General features: G+C 38.7%; 1 protein-coding gene across 2 annotated transcripts; it reads left to right on the forward strand.

Annotated features, from left to right (window-relative positions):
* Window positions 1-981: 981 nt before the first annotated feature.
* On the forward strand, window positions 982-21,140 carry nfkb2 (nuclear factor of kappa light polypeptide gene enhancer in B-cells 2 (p49/p100)). 2 transcript variants are annotated; one of them, XM_062995549.1, is made up of 24 exons: window positions 982-1,158; window positions 2,654-2,703; window positions 8,173-8,212; window positions 8,619-8,691; window positions 8,856-8,896; window positions 10,111-10,209; window positions 11,148-11,299; window positions 11,395-11,507; window positions 12,025-12,183; window positions 12,664-12,768; window positions 12,868-12,956; window positions 14,118-14,253; window positions 14,344-14,490; window positions 14,610-14,771; window positions 14,873-15,014; window positions 15,143-15,257; window positions 16,526-16,733; window positions 17,042-17,211; window positions 17,416-17,518; window positions 18,247-18,464; window positions 18,557-18,638; window positions 18,737-18,906; window positions 19,111-19,222; window positions 20,580-21,140. In XM_062995549.1, the coding sequence occupies exons 2-24, from the start codon at window positions 2,660-2,662 to the stop codon at window positions 20,654-20,656; spliced, it is 2,757 nt and encodes a 918-aa protein (XP_062851619.1). In that variant the 5' UTR covers window positions 982-1,158; window positions 2,654-2,659; the 3' UTR covers window positions 20,657-21,140. The 2 variants fall into 2 exon arrangements, with proteins under 2 accessions (XP_062851619.1, XP_062851620.1); XM_062995550.1 differs by lacking the exons at window positions 982-1,158; window positions 2,654-2,703 and adding an exon at window positions 7,772-7,967.
* Window positions 21,141-21,627: the final 487 nt, after the last annotated feature.

Consider the following 21,627-nt stretch of genomic DNA (forward strand, 5'->3'; position numbering starts at 1 on the left):
GCGAACTTTTGATTACTAGTCCAGTACCTTAACCAGCGACCTTTTGATTACTAGTCCAGTACCTTAACCAGCAACCGTTTGACTACTAGTCCAGTACCTTTTGATTACTAGTCCAGTACCTTAACCTGCAACCTTTTGATTACTAGTCCAGTACCTTTTGATTACTAGTCCAGTACCTTAACCCGTGACCTTTTGATTACTAGTCCAGTACCTTAACCTGCAACCTTCTGATTACTAGTCCAGTACCTTAACCTGCAACCTTTTGATTACTAGTCCACTACCTTAACCCGCAACCTTTTGATTACTAGTCCAGTACCTTAACCTGCAACCTTTTGATTACTAGTCCAGTACCTTTTGATTACTAGTTCAGTACCTTAACCCGTGACCTTTTGATTACTAGTCCAGTACCTTTTGATTACTAGTCCAGTACCTCAACATGCAACCTTTTGATTACTAGTCTAGTACCTTAACCTGCAACCTTTTGATTACTAGTCCAGTACCTTAAGCTGCAACCTTTTGATTACTAGTCCAGTACCTTAACCTGCAACCTTTTGATTACTAGTCCAGTACCTTAACCTGCAACCTTTTGATTAGTAGTCCAGTACCTTAACCCGTGACCTTTTGATTACTAGTCTAGTACCTTAACCCGCGACCTTTTGATTACTAGTCCAGTACCTTAACCCGCGACCTTTTGATTACTAGTCTAGTACCTTAACCATTGACCTTTTATTTACTAGTCCACTAGGCTACAACTGTTTGAATACTTGTATTAATGTTAAGCTTAATTTTAATAGATGGTTCATGAAAAGAAAGTAAAAACAGACAAAAATGCTGAATTACATGAAGTGTTTTTACCGTCCAGACTTAAAATTGGAACATTATGCAAATGAGGCTATTTTCTTAAACCAATCAAACGGCCTCTAAAAATCACGTGGTTTCGGAATTTCCCCTCAGCCCGGGGCTTTCCAGCACTGATGGCTGCCGCAGTGAATCAGTACAACCGAGCCTCTGTCACTGAATCTGTACACAGCGTTTACACTCCTGCATCTACATCTACTTACAATGACTGAAACACATCAGCTTTTATAACTTATACACCTTTTATACACTTCGGTTTGTTTCTTACATCGTGCAGGGAGTTATTGGGTTATTACACAGGTAAGAGCTGTGTTCACTTCTGAAATATCTGTAGTTTTGTATTTTTATTATATATAATAATAAAATAATATAATATTTTAACTGTTTAGACTGTTATTTGTACTGCTTTATTTACTGTAGTATTTTCTGTATTTGCTTTATTTTTTATGTTTTTGCATGTTGGCTCGAACAATACAGTTGGCATATGTTGTAATAACACAATAATAACAATAATAGGAATTAAATTCATATAAACCATATAATCAATTGTCATACAATCAAGTACAATTTTCTCAATAGTACATTTTAGCAAAATATTCCTATTATATTCATATTTTAATATTACAGGTGAGTATTTCTTCACATTTTTTGACCATTTGACCTAGGCTACGTCTCGATCTGCGTACTACTGTGCTGAATATTATGAATATGTTTTATGTTTTGTATATGTCAAGAAAAACTAATTAGATTTTAAACAGATTCACTTTCACAGTTCAGAAAATGTCCTATTGCACAACACTTTCTTACTAATAGTCTGTGTAGATATAAAACTAAACTACTAAAACATTTATGTACTGATATGATATTGCTTAAACAGAACTCAGACAGTCAGACAGTTGCATCAATGCACCACCATGCATTTATTTTTTATTTATTTTGATTATTTTATACATTTTATTTTGATGCATTTGAAATGCATGCCATGTATTCTTTATTCTTTTTTTTTTTTTCTTTTTTTTTTTTTGCAAAATAATGAGTAGTTAAACACAAAACTTGGACGCAATACCATGGGTGTCAAAAGGACTCGGGGATTTTTCTAGAGTACTCATTTGAGAAAGAGCTGAAGGGGACTTTATGTAACCAAATGATTCAGAAGAACAGAAGTGTTTTGCTCTTTGGGGCCAGTGTATTGGCCTCTCAGGTGGACCAAAATCAGTTTTGCTTAATAATAGAAAATGGTTTGTTAAACCAGTATTTAACATTCAACTTAAGGTAGATAGATATCTGATCTTTGGTTTTCAGGTGTACCCCCCAAAACAGCTGTATTTGACCAGCAGACATTGCAGTTTATGCTACTATAATTTAAGAAAATCTGTACTTGAAGGAATATGCAAACTGTTTGGCATACTCTTTAGTACAATATTATATTCAGTTTTAAATGTAAATAATATAGTGTGGAAAAATGATTCTTGTGTTTCTATAAACCAGCAAGCAGGTAAAGACGTGAAATAATATGTAACGAACAGTTTTAATGCCTGGTTCTTGTTAGCATCTATAAAAGATTATATAAGTGTGTATATGATAGGTATGTATAAAGTATTTACCCAGCGCCTTGTCACGCTGTTATGATAGTTGTTAGGTGTGGGGAGTTTGGAAATTCCCTCAAAAAGTCTGCTGTACTTCTTGGACTTAACACACCATGCCTTTGTGACTTATTTGTGGGAAGATGGGGAATTACATTCACTAAATGCAATAAGAGGCTTCAACATTTTACCTTTATGTGAATTTCTTACAGCTCTTTATGGATGATTGTTTAGCAGCTCACAGCATGGCCGGGGCTCTAAGGTATGTTCTTTAATTACATCAGCTTCCTTTACATGTAACGACATAAGAAAGATAGTTAGACTTGTTTACTTTTTGCAAATATGACACTGGTTAGAACCTAGAATCTATTAAACTACAGGATGTCACACACAGATTTCAATACTCTAGTAGTACAGTTACAAATCACGACTCTGTACTGTTTTGATTGTTGCAGATTACTTATTTTAGGCAGTTCTTTATTTTTAAATGATAATTCGCAGTTTCCATTATGAATTTAGGCTTAAGTAGTAAATAGAAGTGTGCACACCACTGGCGCTTATCCACAAAAATCTGTTGTAATAACAGGTTTTCATATCAACCAGCCTCATTGCACTTTTGTGGGTAGGATTAGGTACCAGGGCCTTGTACTTTTTGGAAAAGGCTTCATTCATCTGTATGGGTCCTTTTTCATTGGAAAAATGTGTTGCATGTACTCCTGTAATTAAGAGATATTACTTTAATGCAGGTGGGCCACTATTGCAGTGGTTCCCAAACCTTTTTGAGCGACTCCCCCCACTCCGACAAACATGTACATGTCTTTTGCTTCCTAACTCCACTGGAATTTATTTTTTTATTGTAAACTATACAAAACTGTGTATGCAAAAGAAAGTGACAAATCACCTTTACAGTGGAATTATTACAAGTCACTTGCAGTATGTATCTGCATTTATTGCATTTATTGAGTTGGTTAAGACTCATCCTCTGCTGTACGTTTAGCTGGGAGCCCTCTCACAGACTTGTCCATCTTATGCTAGTAGCATCCCCCCCCCCTTCCCCCACGCATTTGAGATTCGAACCCAGGCTGGCCAGGTATCTGCACATACATGATTTGCTAGTGCCGCGGGGATGGGCTGAAACAGCCTAGGCATTGGAATGGTGCACTTGTCAGTACTGGTTCCAAGCCTGATTAAAAATAGGAGGGTTTGGTAAGAAAGGGAATTTGGCGGCAAAACTGTGCCACTGTGGCATCCCCTAATATATATGTAGGAAGAGCTTATAGCAAAAAAATATACTAATGTAAGTTAAAGAATCAGTCATGTGCCTAAAATGAAATACACACAGACATTAAGAATGCAGAATAATATGTTTATTATTATAAAGCATTTTTGGTGACATAAAATTAAAAGCAGCACATAAACATGATATCTAATGGTTTATGTTTTAAGCTTAATTTTTATAATATACATCAATGCCTGCAACATCTTTGTCAGGATGAAAGCATGTTAGTCTTGGATGTACACAACCTTTACTTTTAAAACACTTAATATTTGTTTGAGGACTTAAAGACATCTTTTAACCCAGTTTCCGTTATGCATGGCTTTGGCTGCAGAATTGTTCAGGTCATTATGCCACATCTTTTAAAAAGATCACTGGTTTGGATTTCAGGCAGGCCAGGCTAGCATCTGCATTTTCTAATTGTGGAGCCAAGCTTTTATAGCACATGCAGAATGTGGCTTGGCATGGACAACCCTGACAAACACATATAACCTACTAGGTATCATGTATGGCTCATAAATGTGTATATATGATAATGGAACCCTTACAGATGGACTAGTTGATTATTATATTATGCATTGTAAAGTGTTTGTAATTGCATCTTGAGAAAGAGTATTTTTAAGGGTTGGATAGTTTGTTAATGCATTTTTGGCAAAAGTGGTGAGCCTTGACCCATCTTTGGTAATAAATGACTAGGGCTTTCCTGGAAACTTCTTTTATACCAAAGCATGATTTCATCATCTGTTTTAGGTGTTTTTAACATTGCACAACACAATCTGTTGTAGGTATAAATTTCAGAATTAATATTTGATTTGGAAATTATATTTTCCATATTATTTGATCAGTTAAAACATTGAATAACTTGTCTTTGTACTGGTGTTGTTTAATTACAACTACTTACGCTTTATTTGTATTTTACACATTGTCCCAAATTATTCAGGAATCAAGGTTTGTATGAAACTTTCTCAACTAAACATAACAAACCATCATATTGGTCACTTTACATTAAATGGTGTTTTGGACTCTGAGCTCCTTATTAAATATTTATCACATGTATTTATTCATTATTATTTAAATAAGGACAGTTGCCGCTCAGGTGCCGCAGCAGTAAAAACACACGCTGGGACCAGCGCTGAGATCTCGAATACATCGTATCGAATCTCAGGTCTGCCTACCGGCTAAGGCTGAGTTGCCACATGAACAACGATTGGCCTGTTGTTCAGATATGGGCGGTACTAAGCCGGATGGGGTCCTGTCCCATGACTGGTGCAATTACGACCTTTGCTGGCTGATTGATGGCGCCTGCACAGAGATGAGAAAAGAGTGCTCTCAGGGTGTGTCCTCTCCGTACACAACGCTGAGCTGCACTGCACTCGTCAAAGTGCAGGTGATAAAATGTTTTGTACTCCTCAATCAGAGCAGGGATCAGCATTGGTGGAGAGGAAGCATGACACAGTCGGGCAATTGGACGCACTTAAAGGGAGAAAATGGGGAGAAAATGCATAAACAATATAATATATATATATATATATATATATATATGTGGACAGTTAACAAACAACATGTGCTTCAGTAAGTAGAAGAGCAAAATGGCATTTTCAGATTCTGTGAGTGTTCTAACTGTACAGGACCTGAACTGGAGGGTTACAATTCTATTCTTTTATCGTAATGATGATCCATAATCTCTCATAGGTGTTCAGTTTGAGATCTTGGTGACTGCAAAGGCCACAGCATATGATTTACATAATGTACAAACCCATCAGACCATGTAATGAGCCCTTTTGTACTGTGAAAGATAATATTAGTATGTGATCAGTCTAAATAACTTTATATTGAGTTGCAAAAGTAAACCTAAGCAATTAGAGGAAAAGTCAGCAGGTGTGGATTAGTATACTCAAGCTCAAACAGTATCAGAGATTTCTTATTGGTACCTTGAAAAATGAGTAATTCTTAAGTTAATTTTTTTAAACTTTAGTAATGATGGATACTTTGACTGATTTGGGGGATTTGTTACAGCACATAGTTAGAGTGGCAGCACGTTATCGGGGCGTCCCCGCTGCGCTCTGTACTCTTCACTGACTTAAAAACAGTTCTGAATTCACAGGTGACTAATTCAACTGCAGACACTGTCTTTCATTTAGCATTTAGTAAGATGTACATTTGAACAGGAGTTTTTTTTCCCTCTCAGTACATCCTGTTAATGGGCTAATCATTAATACTGGAGTTTGTTTCAGGATTACCTTGAATTTGAACCAAAAGTCCCAACTGAGAAGTTTAGGGAAATTAAGCATAGTGATAAAGCTTCTTCTTTGTGAAGGTATTTGGAAAGTTTAGTCAGTTAGGTGCAATTTGGAATTTCTTGTGAGTTTATGGATGAAATTGGGGTTTTCAAAGAACTGTTTGGAAATAAAAACATGCTTTAAGGAAAACATTCACCAGTTTTTTGAGGGAGGTAGAGATTTAAGTCTGCATTCCAGAACCTTTGCTTAGGTTTAGTGATGTTAAAAGTTGGTGGAAGTTGCTCGAGTACATCTTGGTTACTCATGAATAATGTTGGAGTTGTGGATGCATTATTACCCTGAAACATGGGAAGATGTCAGTGTTTTCACCATAGGGTGCACCTGGTCCTGTAAAATTTCTCTCTTATTTGTTGGTTGTTAAATGCAAAGCACTTATTCGACCTTGTGATTTATGACTCTCTTGTTGTGAACAGTTGGTGGAAAATAGTGACGTTACTTTTACTTCCTTTGCAGTGCAGTTTTTGTTGAGATTGGGTGATAGATGCGCTTAGATGTTTTTATCACTTAATTATGTTTGGAATATACTGATTTTTGGTTGGGCGACTGCCCGGCGCTATATTTGCTGGCTCGGGGGCAACTCAGCGTTCGCTCGGCGATCGAAACTCGGCTCTCAATCGCTATGTGTGAACTACTTAACAACTTGATTTGACCGACGAGAGATGTCTAGCTTGCCAGATATCTGGATCTGAGTTGCCCGACTGGTAATGAGTGTTATGTCGAATAGCCAATGAGAATGCAAGATACGGGGTGAGGGGAAACGCAGGGGAGGAGTGTAAAACGTGGGACAGGGGCATAATATAGTTCAATAATAATATAGAATACATCGGCATACACACAAGGTTTACAGTATTTCTGACCTTATCGTTCTCTACAAAACATAATACCCACGCTTCATTGCAAAAAATATTTATTAACCTCCAACTCACTACAGAACAATCCACGCTGTTTGCGTTGCCAAATCCACTCAGATTCATTTATTTTTTCTCCTTGATTTTACGCTGCACAAACTTTAATCGCTCGCTACTTGTTGACGTGCATTTTTGGACGTGGTATCATTAAACCTTTCGTCACTTCTTGTGTTTGTTTTCGTGACAAAACGTAGTTTGGGAGACCAGAGAAGCTCGCCTGTGATTCCAGTTGGTGATAGATGGTGTAGTGTGAAACCCCCTATCACCGATCAGTCGTGACTTAAAAGACTCCCGATTGCAAGAGATCCAGTCGTGTAGTGTGAACTGTACAGCGACCTGATGACTTGGAAAGTCGTGTAGTGTGAACTTGGCATAACATGACTTTTACTACTCTTGCCCTTAGTTAGTACACAGTTTTTCAGCTTTTATGACAAAACACTTGGTGTGCAGGTTTAAATCTCAGTAGTACTATCAGCCCAGGTATGATTGGCTATGTCTGTGGTTGGGTCTGTGTGTGGCTTGGCCTGTGATGGATTGGCGTCCTGTCCATGGTATTCCTGCCTTGTAACTAGTGTTTCTGGACTGACTGGACCCAACAAAGTCCCAGACCAGGATAAAGCAGTTGCTAAAAATGAAATGAAAGTGGTTCTGTTATTATCCAACCCTGTAACTGCTACTAATGTGTTACATGCTGTTTGTTTTATAACTTACCCAAACCATACAAAATCACAGATTTGGTCCAGGCAAATCCCCTACTGTTGGTAGCTCTAGTTTGCAGAATTCTGTCCAATCTGGCAACAGCAATGCGTACGTGTCTCAGCTTCTGACATCAGACGCAGCAGAGAGCTGGTATTCTCGGGGCTTTCCTCTTTGTTTATTCACTTCTCTACTTCCTGGAAGTAATGCAGGCAAACAAGGGGAGGGAAAGACAGAATGAGAGAGAACGACACCACAGCACAGTCTTGCTCTGCCTTTGAAAGTGAAACCAACCTCATTTAGGGCCTTCATAAATCTGCAAGCTCCTCTCCATTTTGTTTGTCAGGTACACTCTGTACTCTGTTTCTGTGTCAGAGTTTTGAGTTAGTGTGATGGGAAAAAAGCAGAAGGGAGTTTAGAGGAAGAGTCGCATAAGCATTTAGTCAGCTTATATGAATCAGCAGAATGACCTGGGCTCAAAAGTTTGGGGGGTTTTGTGTTCTAAATCTAGTGCACGTTTAACTGTTCAGTCTGTTTGTGTCTTACTGCAGCATGGACGACAGCCAGTTCCCGATGAAGATATTTGATTCTGTAAGAAACTACTTTATTTTCTCTGGCTTTACTATTTTACCTGCTGAGATGAAATGTAAACTGTTTGTAAGCTACTGCTTCTATATTAACTAAAAATAAAATCAACTGTGACTGTAATTTTTCTACAAATTTGCCTGTTTTGAGTTTAAGAAAAACACATTTTATACCATAAACAATAAACAATAATTTTTTGTAATGAATGTCCAGAGAAACTAGATCAGTCAATTTTGTATTACAATTAATTTTATACAGTTTTTGTGTATTTATTATTGGTTCATTTTGTATATAAATAAACTGCAAGATTTTTAGTCTATAAGTGGTTACTGCTTTTTTGAAAGATGACAGATGTGTTCATATTGAACAATAAATAACATGTGGTCTGAAAAAGTGTCTGTGATGTTTGTAGTATGGGATGGACTTTCAACCTGTCGTAATGCCCTCGTTTGAGATCAAGAATGAACCTTATGTTCCAGAAACAGGTAAATAAACACATGTGCCTTTTGTTTGTATGAGAGTGCATTCGATGGTGCTGCAAGTTAATGATATTGAGTACAGATGGTTGAAAACGTGTGTGTTAAACGTGATTTCAAGTCTGGGATAAAATGTAGCTGATAATTAATTAAATGATCTCTGTGGATTTCAGCTCATGGACCTTACTTACAGATAATTGAGGAGCCCAAACAAGTAAGTGGCTATAAATCATGTCGATCAGATACATTTTGGATTTTATGTATGTATATAATAGGGCGGCACGGTGGCTTAGTGGGTAGCACTGTCGCCTCACAACAAGAAGGTCCTGGGTTCGATCCCCAGGTGGGGCGGTCCGGGTCCTTTCTGTGCGGAGTTTGCATGTTCTCCCCGTGTCCGCGTGGGTTTCCTCCGGGTACTCCGGTTTCCTCCCACAGTCCAAAAACATGCCACCAGGTTAATTGGAAACACTGAATTGTCCTATAGATACCTAGCCGCTAGATGCACTAGTGCATTGTAGTGCCGGTCCCAAGCCCGGATAAATTAGGGAGGGTTGTGTCAGGAAGGGCATCCGGCGTAAAAATTGTGCCAAATCAATGAGCGATCATGAGGATGACTCGCTGTGGCGACCCCTGAAAAAAGGGAAAAAGCCGAAAGAAGAAGATATATGTATATAATAATATGAATTTTATGTTCACCACACCATCAGCCATATATATTATAATTAAATTATATATTTAAGTCATGGCTATTCAGAGAACACACTGTTAAATGAATAATATTTACTATAAACTTTTGAATGGGAAAATTTCAGAATTAATGAACTAACAATCAAACTAACAATCTAAAATTTCTTCAGTAAATGCAGAGAGTGTAAAACCTACAGAATAATCAGTTTTACATTTATTTATGCACTAATTATGCATAATTATTTAATTTAATTTACATAAATTAAGTTCGCTCATTATCACTCATTACTTATAAGTGACATAGAAATCTACCAGAACTTTATTCAGGACAGAGTGGTTCATGAAGAGAAATAAATAAATACATTAATTAAACACTCAATAAAAAATAAATACATTAAATTAATCACTTTTATTAAAATCATTAGCACAAATTGTTATCTGGCTGCATTTAGTATAGCTATTGTACCCTATATAGAGCGCACATGTAGAAAACAGAAAGCCATTTTGGATTTGGATGATTTAACTGTAGGTTAAATCTATGTTAGTAATTGAACATTGATATTAGTGTGTTATTCCCATGAGAGAACACATTTGCAGTAAACCATGTGGCTCTTACACTCATGTGATAAAAAGCAATGCTGAGGGAAATTCCTGTTGTTCTTTATTTGACTCCTGAACATTCTTATTAATCAGAATGTAAATACACAACTTTAACTTCATGTCTTTGTTTTTTGTTGGCAGAGAGGCTTTCGTTTTCGTTATGAGTGTGAAGGTCCCTCTCATGGGGGTCTACCAGGAGCCTCCAGTGAAAGGAACAGAAGAACATATCCCACTGTTAAGGTGAACCAATCTGTCCACACAATATGTACTGATATTACAGTATGAACTGCCAGCTTAAAATTATGTCTAGTGTTTATATTACATTTTATTATTGTAGAACTATAACTATAACGTAAATCTGTCTAGTAAATCTATAAGTGTATTACACTTATGTGTATTTATTTACCAGAAGTAACTTATATTTTTTTAATTCCATGTATGCATTTTCACTTTTTCCCCTTGGTATTTCTCTCCTTCACTGCTGCAGACCCTGGCCAAAAAGGGTCGTACCTAACATTCGCCCAAACACTAACCTACAACAATACGTGTCCATTTGCCAACCGCTTCTTTTTACCTGTATGAGACGGGTTCACACAGGGATCAGTATCACATATGTGGAGTCACACACTGCACACATTATCCACCGTCTCTGTTCTGCCGCCAGCAGAGCCAGCAAAGGCTGTAATTGCAGCAGTGATGAGGAATCCCTCCGGCCCTCCCACCCAGCAGATATTAGATGTTAGACTACTGCCAGGACCTGAGCTAAGATTCAAACTCACAACTGCTGCACCCCAAAAACTATAATTAACACAGGTTACAATCTAATAAATTCAGGGTCAATACATTTCTAAAGTGGTAGCTCAGTGGCTTGTATTTGAATCAACATTCTTCCAAATTAAAGCACCTAAATCGCCATTGGCTGAAAGAAAACACTCATACATTCATACTGCAGCATAGCTAACATTTGTCATCTTACCCCTTACATGGCACATAAATAGATTATATTATACACACGTTTACTACATAATGCACAGTATTCAAGTCACCTACCATTGCAAAACTGTACCTATATTGGGTCTGTAAACAGGAGCAATAATTAATGAGCTTTGTGATTTGTCTAGATGGAATCAATTGCTTTTTAAAAAAAATGACTTAAGGCAGCCTGTGATCCTCCTCAGGTGTGTAACTATGTGGGTAATGCTCGAGTTGAGGTGCAGCTCGTAACACACATCGATCCCCCTCGCGTCCATGCACACAGCCTTGTGGGAAAGCAGTGTAACGAGAACGGGACGTGCAGCATAGACATCGGCCCCAATGACCTCACAGCACAGTGAGTGAGCTGAATATCCCTCACAATGCAGGACAATGCTGGAAAACTACCAGTATCAGCTAAAATGTCCTATTTACTGTTTCCTCTTCCTGCAGATTCAGCAATTTGGGGATTCTCCATGTGACCAAGAGAGGAGTTGTAGAGGTGCTGGCGAAGAGACTGAGAGAAGAGAAGAAGAGGACGAAGGGGCCAGGATGCCATTTAACTGGTGAGATACTGTTCCTGTGGAACCACTGTGTGTTTTCTGCCACCTTTTGCCTTAGAACAAGAAGGGCCTGGGTTCGATTCCCTGGGCCGCCAGTGACCTTTCTGTGTGGATAATAAGGTGATAGTGTTAACAAAGCACTAATAAACTGATAATAAACTGTTAGTGTTAATAAAGCTCTGTTAACTGTGTAGCTATTAAATAATAAAAGATCAGGCTGTGCCTGAGGGAGAGGATCAACGAGGTCCCTCTTTACATGTAAATGCAATCTGGTTGGACAAGGCACCTGCACAAGTGGTGGTTGATTCTCAGAGAGCATATTTCTTTTCAACATTTCTTGTTTTTTAATATAAATTAAGCAAGAACATACAGTATATTTTAGCCAAATATGTAGTAGAATTTTATATTGGTTGTTACATTCATTCATTGGTTTATTATTGATCGATTTAGCATACATAGTGTTTTTTCATGAGTCCATCATGCCTTGGTTTACTAAACTGTTTTATTGTGTGTTGTACAGATTCAGATGAGATGGCGATCAATCGGGAAGCAAAAGAGCTGGGCAAGAACATGGATCTTAACATAGTGAGGTTAAAGTTTACAGCTTACCTTCAGGACAGCAATGGAGGGTTTACCAGAGCTCTGAAACCAGTCATATCCAATCCCATCTACGACAGCAGTATGTTTCCTTTTCTACTTAAATTTTGATCTTACACTTATTATTAGTAGGATTATACCCTGGATTGTATGTTTTTGACTAGCCAGACTGAAATCTAGTTGCTGCAATCTTAAATTGGTCCTGTTTTCCAGTAAAAGCGATTTTACATAACCTTTTTATATTATTAAAAGTACAGTCATGGATCACATGTGAAATATTGTGAAAGGTATTGCTTGTTAAATATGGCTTGGAAAGACAGATGCTTTTACATCTGTATAGCACTAAAATGCCTCTCAGGCTACATCTAAAGCAATTCAAGTGATCAAATTAGGGGATCCTAGGTGATGCAACAGAATGTGGCCCCAATAAATTTGGGACCTTCAGAGTTTAAACCACAACCAGCTAATAATTTTCTGGATATAATCCTGGTACCCAAGCTGCACTTGCCTCCCTGTATACTGAGGATTAATTAATACACTTAATTGCTTGATTTCTTCCCAGAATCTCCCAACGCATCCAATCTGAAGATTTCACGCATGGACAAGACTTGTGGCTCCGTGATGGGAGGAGACGAGATCTTCCTGCTGTGTGACAAAGTTCAAAAAGGTAAGAGTGTAACCTCTGACCTCAACCTGGGAATCCTGTGGGGAAACTGTAATTCCCACAATTGTATGTCACTTACATACTTCTACATGTCTGTTTCAGATGATATTGAGATCCGTTTCTACGAGGACGATGATGAGGGAGGCTGGGAAGCGTATGGGGATTTCTCTCCCACTGATGTTCACAAACAGGTGAGTAAAAACATTTGCGTCCCACATGGTTTTAAATGATAAATGACATGTATTGGATAATCATATACAGCCCCCTGCCAAAAGCCTTGTCCTCTCTGTTACACACTAGCTGCAACCAAAGTGGTTTTGAGCTTAATGTACTTTATTCAGAGCATGTTTCTGAAACACAAGGCACCCAAACAAGCTTAAAAATTCACCAAGTTCAAATTCTGTATACATGAACTAAAACAAGTCTGCAGTTGGCTGCTGTCAGTCTGATCAAATGGCTATTAGAATTTGAACCTGGTGTCTCAGTGGTAGGCCAAAGGTGTGAGTGAGCAGATTGAATCAAACATTAAATGTGAGTAATTGCAGTTCAGAAGGAACTTAAGTAGTAAAAAGAATTTTAATATACACTAATGAATTATTACACTATCATTTTATCATTATTACACTGTCATAACATCTATCGAGTTATAATAGCATAACATCAGTTACCTTCTAATTGTCTTAGAAATTGCATTTTTGTTATTAGGGAATTTGAAAAGGCACTAAACTGTATCAAGAGTCAGTTTTAATTATAACATGTAATAGATATCATATTAGACCTTATTTCAGTGTAAAATTAGCCTTAGGTCCTGGGTTCGATTCCCAGGTGGGGCGGTCCGGGTTCTTTCTGAGTGGAGTTTGCATGTTCTCCCCATGTCTGTGGGTTTTCTCCGGGAGCTCCAGTTTCCTCCCACAGTACAAAGACGTGCAAGTGAGGTGAATTGGAGATACAAAATTGTCCATGACTGTGTTTGACATTAAAAGCTGATGAATCATATGTAACCAGTAACTACCTGTCCTGTCATGAATGGTTTTACACCAAAGTGTGTAAAAATTCCTAATAAAATAAATATGTAAAATTACCTTTAGTAGTTGATATCATTAAATAGAACACAGACAATGCAAGAGTTCTAAGCTATTATATTATTAAGGACTGTTTATTTAAGATCATGATTAAGATCATGATTAAGCAATAAATATTTTGGACTTTCTGTCTTACTTGTTATTGAATAAATCAACTCCACATGTGACCGAGTTGTAGTGTTGGGTAATTTTTATATGATCCCATTGGAAAGTACTTGAGTTTAATCCATGCCTGACAGCACATGTGACTTTGTCTCCACCCTCTCCCAGTATGCTATAGTATTTAAGACGCCGCCGTACCACAAAGAGATCGAGCGACCCGTCACTGTATTTCTGCAGCTCAAGAGGAAGAAGGGTGGAGACTGCAGCGAGCCCAAACAGTTTACTTACATCCCACAGTATACAGGTTAGTCCAGTAATAACTATTAACTATTCGCTGAACTATTTTTATGCATTTTATTCCTACGTCATTCTTTTGTATCCTGTTTGTTATCAGATAAAGAAGAAGTTCAGAGGAAGAGGATGAAGTCACTTCCACATCACTACGATAATTGGCGTGGGCCGCAGGGTGGATCAGGAGGCCTGGGCAGAGGAGCTGGGGGGTTTGGAGCTTCTGGAGGAGCAGGAGGAGGAATATTAGGAAGTATGTTCTACTTTAAATATGACATTTAGTCTATAGTTAAGCTTAGCCGTTAAAAAGTTTGGACTGTTTTAAACAATTTTAAGTCGTAAACTCATTTTGAGTCGCCGTCTTCTTTGCAGACTTTCAGTTTAGCCATCAGGTCGATGGATCTGGCTTCTTCGGCGCTGGATGTGGTGGATTCGGAGGAGGCATGCAGATGTCAGGATCTACAACGCAGGATCACCCCGCTAACACAGAGATGGCCACCGGCTTAGCAGCACAGCAACAGCTGCTTCAGATTGGTGAGCCACAGACCGGTTTTACAGCAGCTATAAGCTTCACTTTGCATTGTTTTGAGATCTGTGCTGCTTTTGGATGCACTGACATGTTGTGTCTGCTACAGCCACGGCTTTACAGAAGCGCACCACTGCAGCCGCCAAGCACAGCGCCAAAGCCCTGCTGGAGTACTGCAGCACAGGAGACGCTCGCTTCCTTCTGGCCATACAGAGACATCTCTGTGGTGTGCAGGATGAGAATGGAGACACGTGAGTTTGTTCTTCTTAACTAGAACATTTTCCTAATGCATGTTTTCAGTTCTGACTTGTATCCACTACACAGCTACACCAGATAAACCAGGATCAGGTTGTAGTAAATCTCCTTGTGTCTGTTGCAGGCCTTTACACTTGGCCATTATCCACCAGCAGCCATCGGTGGCCAATCTGCTCATTCAGACCATCATGAACACACCTCAGTGTAAATTTGTCAACAAGCCCAATCACCTAAGACAGGTAGGCACCACCACTGCTCTACAGCTGCTAATGTAAAGGAGATACCAGAATAATTTATAACAAGGCTGTTTGGTATTCAAGTAATGGTATTCAGTGTTTATGTGCCTGTTAAAATTTGTTTCATGTTTTTGGCTTGTGACTCGACCCAGGGTTTAAAATTCGGGTTTAAATAACACTCTAGTCATGTTTTGTTGGTATGTGGTGGAACGGTTTGCATGTGTTTTGTGCTGGATGATTTAATTTACTGTAATGCACAGTCAAATTGGTGTGGTAGGGGTTTCGGGCACTTGCCTGTCTTTCCTTTTGTTTCTGAGAGCTGGCCTTGTCGTGGATAGCCAGTGTAGTCATATTGTGACATTTATTACTTATATCTTTATCACTTTACTATTTATTTTCTCCGTTGTGGCTTGTGGATGTTTTTGTGTCTTTCGTTTGATGCTTTGTTTCTATTAATTTGGCCGCTTATTCATTTGCAATCGTCCCCCGTTTTTTGTTAGTGACTTTTAGGGATTTAACGATACACTGTACCCACGATGCGATGTGTTTCACGATACTGGGTTCACAATACGATTTTTTCCCGATTTTTTAAAACTGTAATTGAAGACAAATTATGACAAAGTTTCCTTTTATTATTTCTCTTGAAAAAGGAAAATAAAATACTGTATTTGTGATTATCTTTATTTATTTATCCAAATAATGAATGGTCTTTTATTTCTGAGGTAGGTACAAACTATGCAAAACAATTTTGAATTAAGCCCAATTTGGCTGAAAAACCCCGAATCTGGCAACCAGGCGTATAGCGGCAGTGACGTAAACCAGGCAAGGTGAATAGCGCCAGTGCCCTCTGCTGTTTAAAGTGAATATTGTTTAATTTTACATGTCAAATCGATTTAAATCATGGAATTTTTGAATTGGTTATTAACTGTCTTGTGGTACATCGTTACATCTCTAGTGGCTTTTAATCACAGTATGGTTCTACCTTGATTAGACATTTGCAAATTGGGTTCTATTTTTGTTCTGTTCTTTCAGGTGTGTGGGGATGCACCCCATGTGCTCATATGTATTGTCATATTGCCCAGACCTAGCATAACAGTGCTCATGCTTAGTTTTGTTTGTTTTCTACAACTTTTATTGAACTGTCTATTAAGTTATACAAAACAAACTTGAGTTAAACAAACTCAAACAGGTTAATAGTGTGTTGTGAGTCATTTTGGAATTTTTTTAAGAAATCCTCCTAATTAATGCCAATTCTTGCCCCTCCTGTCCAGACGCCACTGCATTTAGCTGTGATCACTAAGCAGCCCAGGTTACTGGAGGCCCTGCTGAAAGTGGGTGCAGACCCCAGCCTGTTGGACCAAGACGGACGATCAGCAGTGCACCTCGCTGCTCACACAGGAGATGAGACCGTGCTGAAGATTTTGCTTAGCATGCTGGGAGAGCGCCACTTACATCTGCTTAACACTGCTGACTTTTCAGGTAAGTTGACATGCGTCAAGGCAACAGGGCATCGAGCTACTGGTTCCTAAATAAGAAAATACACAAAATAAAGAAATGGTATACATAATATACCGTAAAAAGTTGTCATCAGGCTAAATGATACATATTACACACACTTCTAAACTATCTACTCACTCCCACCTTAGTACAATCTGAATCTCTTTTCTGCATATTTCGGGAGCTGGGAGAAGACCAGAGTACTCACTATAGTTGCATTCTGGTGTCTGGACTTTACGTTTGATGATGCCTCATGCTAATCTGTGACTTTTCCTCATATTGATGATCAGGTATGTACCCACTGCACCTGGCTGTGAGGAAAGGAGGAGAGCGCTGCCTGCGTGTGCTGGTGGAGGCCGGCGCCAAGATCAACATGCCCGAACAGAAGAGTGGCTGCACTGCCCTTCACATGGCTGTTAGGGAGAACCTCTTCAAAGTGGCCTGCACCCTCATCACTGAGGTAAAGAGAAAGCACTCGGCCACCCACATGACCTATTAATAAAAATACTTATTTAATAAATAATTTAATAATATTTAAATTAATGTAAATAATGATCAACCAACACTCGTACACAGTGCAGAAGTGCTATAAAAAACGAACAGCAAAAAGATAAAGATCCTGATTGATTTGGACTCTCTGGTTTACTCTGTGTTTCTTTCGCAGCTGAAGGCTGATGTAAATGCTTGCACATTTGGAGGAAACAGTCCACTTCACCTGGCTGCCAGTCTGGGTTCTCCACCCCTGTGTTCTATGCTTATAGCAGCAGGTAAGAGCTTTTGCCCCAGTGATCATTTTAGAATCTTAATTTACTTGAGAGGAAGCACATTGGGTGTTCAGGCTAGTGATGCTCATTTTGGGTAATTTCGTAGTCAAGTACTCCAGTGCATACTCAGTGCATATAGTGTATTTATTTACACATATTGAGTAATGACAGGTGGCACAGAGACGCCCTGTGTAGCATTTCTGCCTCACAGCAGGAAGGACCTGGGTTTGATTCCCCGGCCGGGTGTCAAGGGTCGTTTCTGGGTAAACTTAAGCTACTAAAAATTGCCGTAAGCGTCAATATGTTGTCTGCGCTGTGATGGACTGGTGACTTGTCCAGGGTGTTTCCTGACACTGAATTCGGACCCACCGCAACCCTGACCAGGATAAAGTAGTGGTGAAACAGACAATTTGCTTTACTGGATGTCAGTTCATGAGAATTACATGCATCTCTTTACACTTAGTTGCAACTAGGCAGCGAAATGAATTTGTTTTATATTTAAACGTATGTGATGGTAGACGCACAGCGGGATAATCCGCTATAAGGTTATAAGAGGGAATTTGCCTAAAAGCTGATTCGGGGTAGCTTTATTACCCACGGTATTGTTATTCTGGACCTCTGAGACTAGAGATTTAGTTTTCCAAGCCACCTGCTGTGCTCACTGGATATATAGAACTTAAAAACCACTTCTGACTTCGATATATGATTATAAAAAACCTTCCTTTTTTCAGGAGCTGATAGAAGGCTGGAGAACGACGAGCCACTCCTTTTCTCCTCCTCCTCTGATGAAGAAGATCTCGGCGACATGAAAGATGACAGAGAAGAGCCGATCCAGAAAGACATGGCCGAACACGTACAAGAACTCTCGATATCTGAGAGAAGCAAAGTTAATCCACGCAAGAGATCAGCAGCTGGACACACCCCCTTTGACCTCGCCCACTGTCAAAAGGTAAGATTAGCAGTATGTACAGTGTGAGGAAGTGTTTGTGTGTGGAACCGTACTGAACACTAATGTGTTAACATTGATGACTTGATGAACAGGTCAAAGATCTGTTGGATGGCAGGTCGAGTCCAAAGCCGAGTCACCATTCATCTAAGAAGACCAAAAAGAGCACTGAAGATGGTCAGTACATTTGCACCAGTGCTTTATGTTTACACATTGATTTGCGTCTGTACATGATAGGCTGTATTAACCCTATGTTGTCTTTGACCTGTGAGCAGCAGTAGCAGGTCAGTCTCTGGACAGCGAGACATTCAACAAGCTGTGTGGAATCCTCAACCAAAAGCAAGTACCCTGGAGAGAGCTGGCAGAGAAACTGGGCATGCTCACACTGGCACACCTGTACCAAGACAGTCCCACACCATGCCAAAATCTTCTAGAAAACTACCAGGTGAGAGAGAGATCCCGAGGTGCTTGCTGTTCACATTAGTCAGCATTAAATACATAACACTTCATTCTATGCATTATTACTTTGGTTTATCATATTTATTATAAACTACATGATCAAAGTTGATTTAAATTTCAGGAGAGACAGTAGATTTTTGTGCTGTACTGTGATGGTGTGGTGCTTACCTTGCTTGTTATGTTATTGCAGATAAGTGGGGGTCCATTAGACGGGCTGGTTGATGCTCTTCAGTCTCTTGGACTGAATGAAGGTGTCCGACTTCTAAGATCCAAGCAGCTCAATGAGGACAAGCAGAGCCCAGGTATAAAGCTTTACTACCAATAACTACTGGACTTACAACCATTTTTTGAATAGGCACTTTCTCACTAAATAAAGAACAAAGTAGGACATCAACAATCCGTTAATCTGTCTAAATAACCTGGCAAAATAACTGGATAAAACAGAAATGGCAAAAACTGTTGTGCATAGTCATGTTGTGCATAGTGAATCGAGACCTAAATACTACTTAATCACAAAGATGTTTAATGGGATTAAAATTAGAACTCAGGGACATTTATTTTCTTTATTTTAAACGAGTGTTGCCTTGGTTCATTAACACAACTGTTAGTCAATGGTAGTAAATAAAAAAAATATCCTTATAATATGATGCTACCACCACCATATTTTACAGCATGAGTGGTGTTACTTGGGTCAACACCACATTCACCAGCCAGTCAGTCACTTTTAAAAGTTATGCCTTCTTATACCAGATAAAATGCAGAATTGATTTGTGTCGTTTTGGTGCCAGTAAAATAAAATATTTCAGCATTTTTTCTGAAATTTATATAAATAATAATTAGCTGGTAAGATTTTAAAGTTAATCCAAATTATTAAGCATAATAAAAATATGATTATATTCACTATATTGACAAGAATCACAGAATGTCGTTATTGAACAAATGTTAAAAACTACATGTAATTTCAGAGTTAAATAAGTATTTGAAATGCTAGAACAGCATAAAAGAAATAAAACTACTGTGGAAAAAGCATAATAAAGCAGCACAGATGCCTAGCATGATGATTACTGATGTGCTGAGCCCCAGGGTCATGAGCCCAAGTGTTTTTTAAAGAAAGTTTAAAGATTTATACTTACATGTACATAAATATGTATAGTGGGTGCTCGGGTAACGCAGTGGTTCATTGCACTTGTCTACAATGATGATTAGAGGGCGACACGACACGGTGGCTAACTGGGTAGCACTGTCGCCTCACAGCAAGAAGGTCCTGGGTTCAAGCCCCAGGTGGGGCGGTCCAAGTCCTTTCTGTGTGGAGTTTGCATGTTCTCCCAGTGTCTGCGTGGGTTTTCTCCGGGTGCTCCGGTTTCCTCCCACTGTCCAAAGACGTGCAAGTGAGGTGAATTGGAGATACAAAATTGTCCATGCCTGTGTTTGACATTAAAACTTGTGAACTGATGAATCTTGTGTAATGAGTAACTACCATTTCTGTCATGAATGTAACCAAAAGTGTAAAAACATGACGTTAAAATTTTAATAAACAAACAATGATGATTAGCTAAGTTAGAGGGGGCGATGGCTGAAACCCTGCGGATTGGTGCCCTGTCCCAGGATAAAGTGATGAAAATGAAATGAGATAAATGACTGAATGTCCTCCTCTCCTAGACACAACCGTTGACAGCGGCTTTGGCAGTCAGGTGATGGACGAGGACGCAGAGACTCCAGCTGTGGCCAATCACTGAGCAGCGCAGGAAGAGTGATGCACTTTCTTGTTAACGTGTTGAGGTTGCAGCAGATGAACGTCCTTAATGACTCAATACAGTGAAAGACTGGAGAACCTGTTAAGGTTGTGAGAGACTCAGAAGAACATGTGGCTGTGACTGGTGCTCTTAATGTCGTCTGTAATGTATGCACAGTTTGTGGAAGCAGAGCTGGATAGTGAAATTATTGAGATATTACTGAGATTTATATCAGTTAAAACTCTGTTCCAGTTATAACATGCCCGTCATTCGCAGCTACACAAATTGCGTTTGTCAGCTTTTGTCGTGTTCTGATTTTTATGTTTTCCTGGAGGATTAGGTCTGTTGAATGACATTTGCAAATGCTTAAAATGACTTAGTCTCCTACTAATACTATGTATTTATTTTGAGGTATATTTTCAGCTTTCTGTCTTTGCAAGAGAATTGTGTTGAAGGTGTTAATATGTTGCACAAATGAATGTTGGCTTTTTTGCTGTCATTAAATGAAATATATATTTTAAAAGCAGTAATAATTCGGCGCTGTTGTGCAAGTCTTTGATATTAACCAGTCATCGTTTTTTAAACGGCTTTATTAATTATATCTATGCCTTCAAAACATACAAACAATGAAGCAGTTCATACAGCTGCAACATAATGCAGTAAATACAACTAAAAGCAGTAACAGAATGAACAAATATTGCGTTATTAAGATGTACAAGCTGTTGTGTCATAAAACTATATGAAGTGGCTCAAAGTTGCCTCTAATACAGTACAAAAAACGTAAGAGAAAACAATTAAAGCTATTAACAAATACTCAACAACACAAATTCATAATCTACACAATGTATAAATAGCTCATTTTATTCACTATTGTCAACAGAAATACCCACAATGCAGTAGGGTATCACATTGTTGAAGTGCTAGTGTTGGGATTTAAATCAGATTTAATCAAAAGCAATTTAAAAAAATAGGTT

This window comes from Trichomycterus rosablanca, chromosome 5 (genome assembly GCF_030014385.1).
Source record: "Trichomycterus rosablanca isolate fTriRos1 chromosome 5, fTriRos1.hap1, whole genome shotgun sequence".
Taxonomy (NCBI): Eukaryota; Metazoa; Chordata; class Actinopteri; order Siluriformes; family Trichomycteridae; genus Trichomycterus; species Trichomycterus rosablanca.

What these genes read in the sequence shown, in the direction of transcription:
- nfkb2 (XM_062995549.1), top strand. Translation starts at nt 2,660, where the DNA reads ATGGATGATTGTTTAGCAGCTCACAGCATGGCCGGGGCTCTAAG. An exon ending in CCTGCACCCTCATCACTGAG is followed by an intron (nt 17,212 to 17,415) that starts GTAAAGAGAAAG and finishes TTTCTTTCGCAG; the next exon opens with CTGAAGGCTGATGTAAATGC. An exon ending in TGAGGACAAGCAGAGCCCAG is followed by an intron (nt 19,223 to 20,579) that starts GTATAAAGCTTT and finishes CTCCTCTCCTAG; the next exon opens with ACACAACCGTTGACAGCGGC.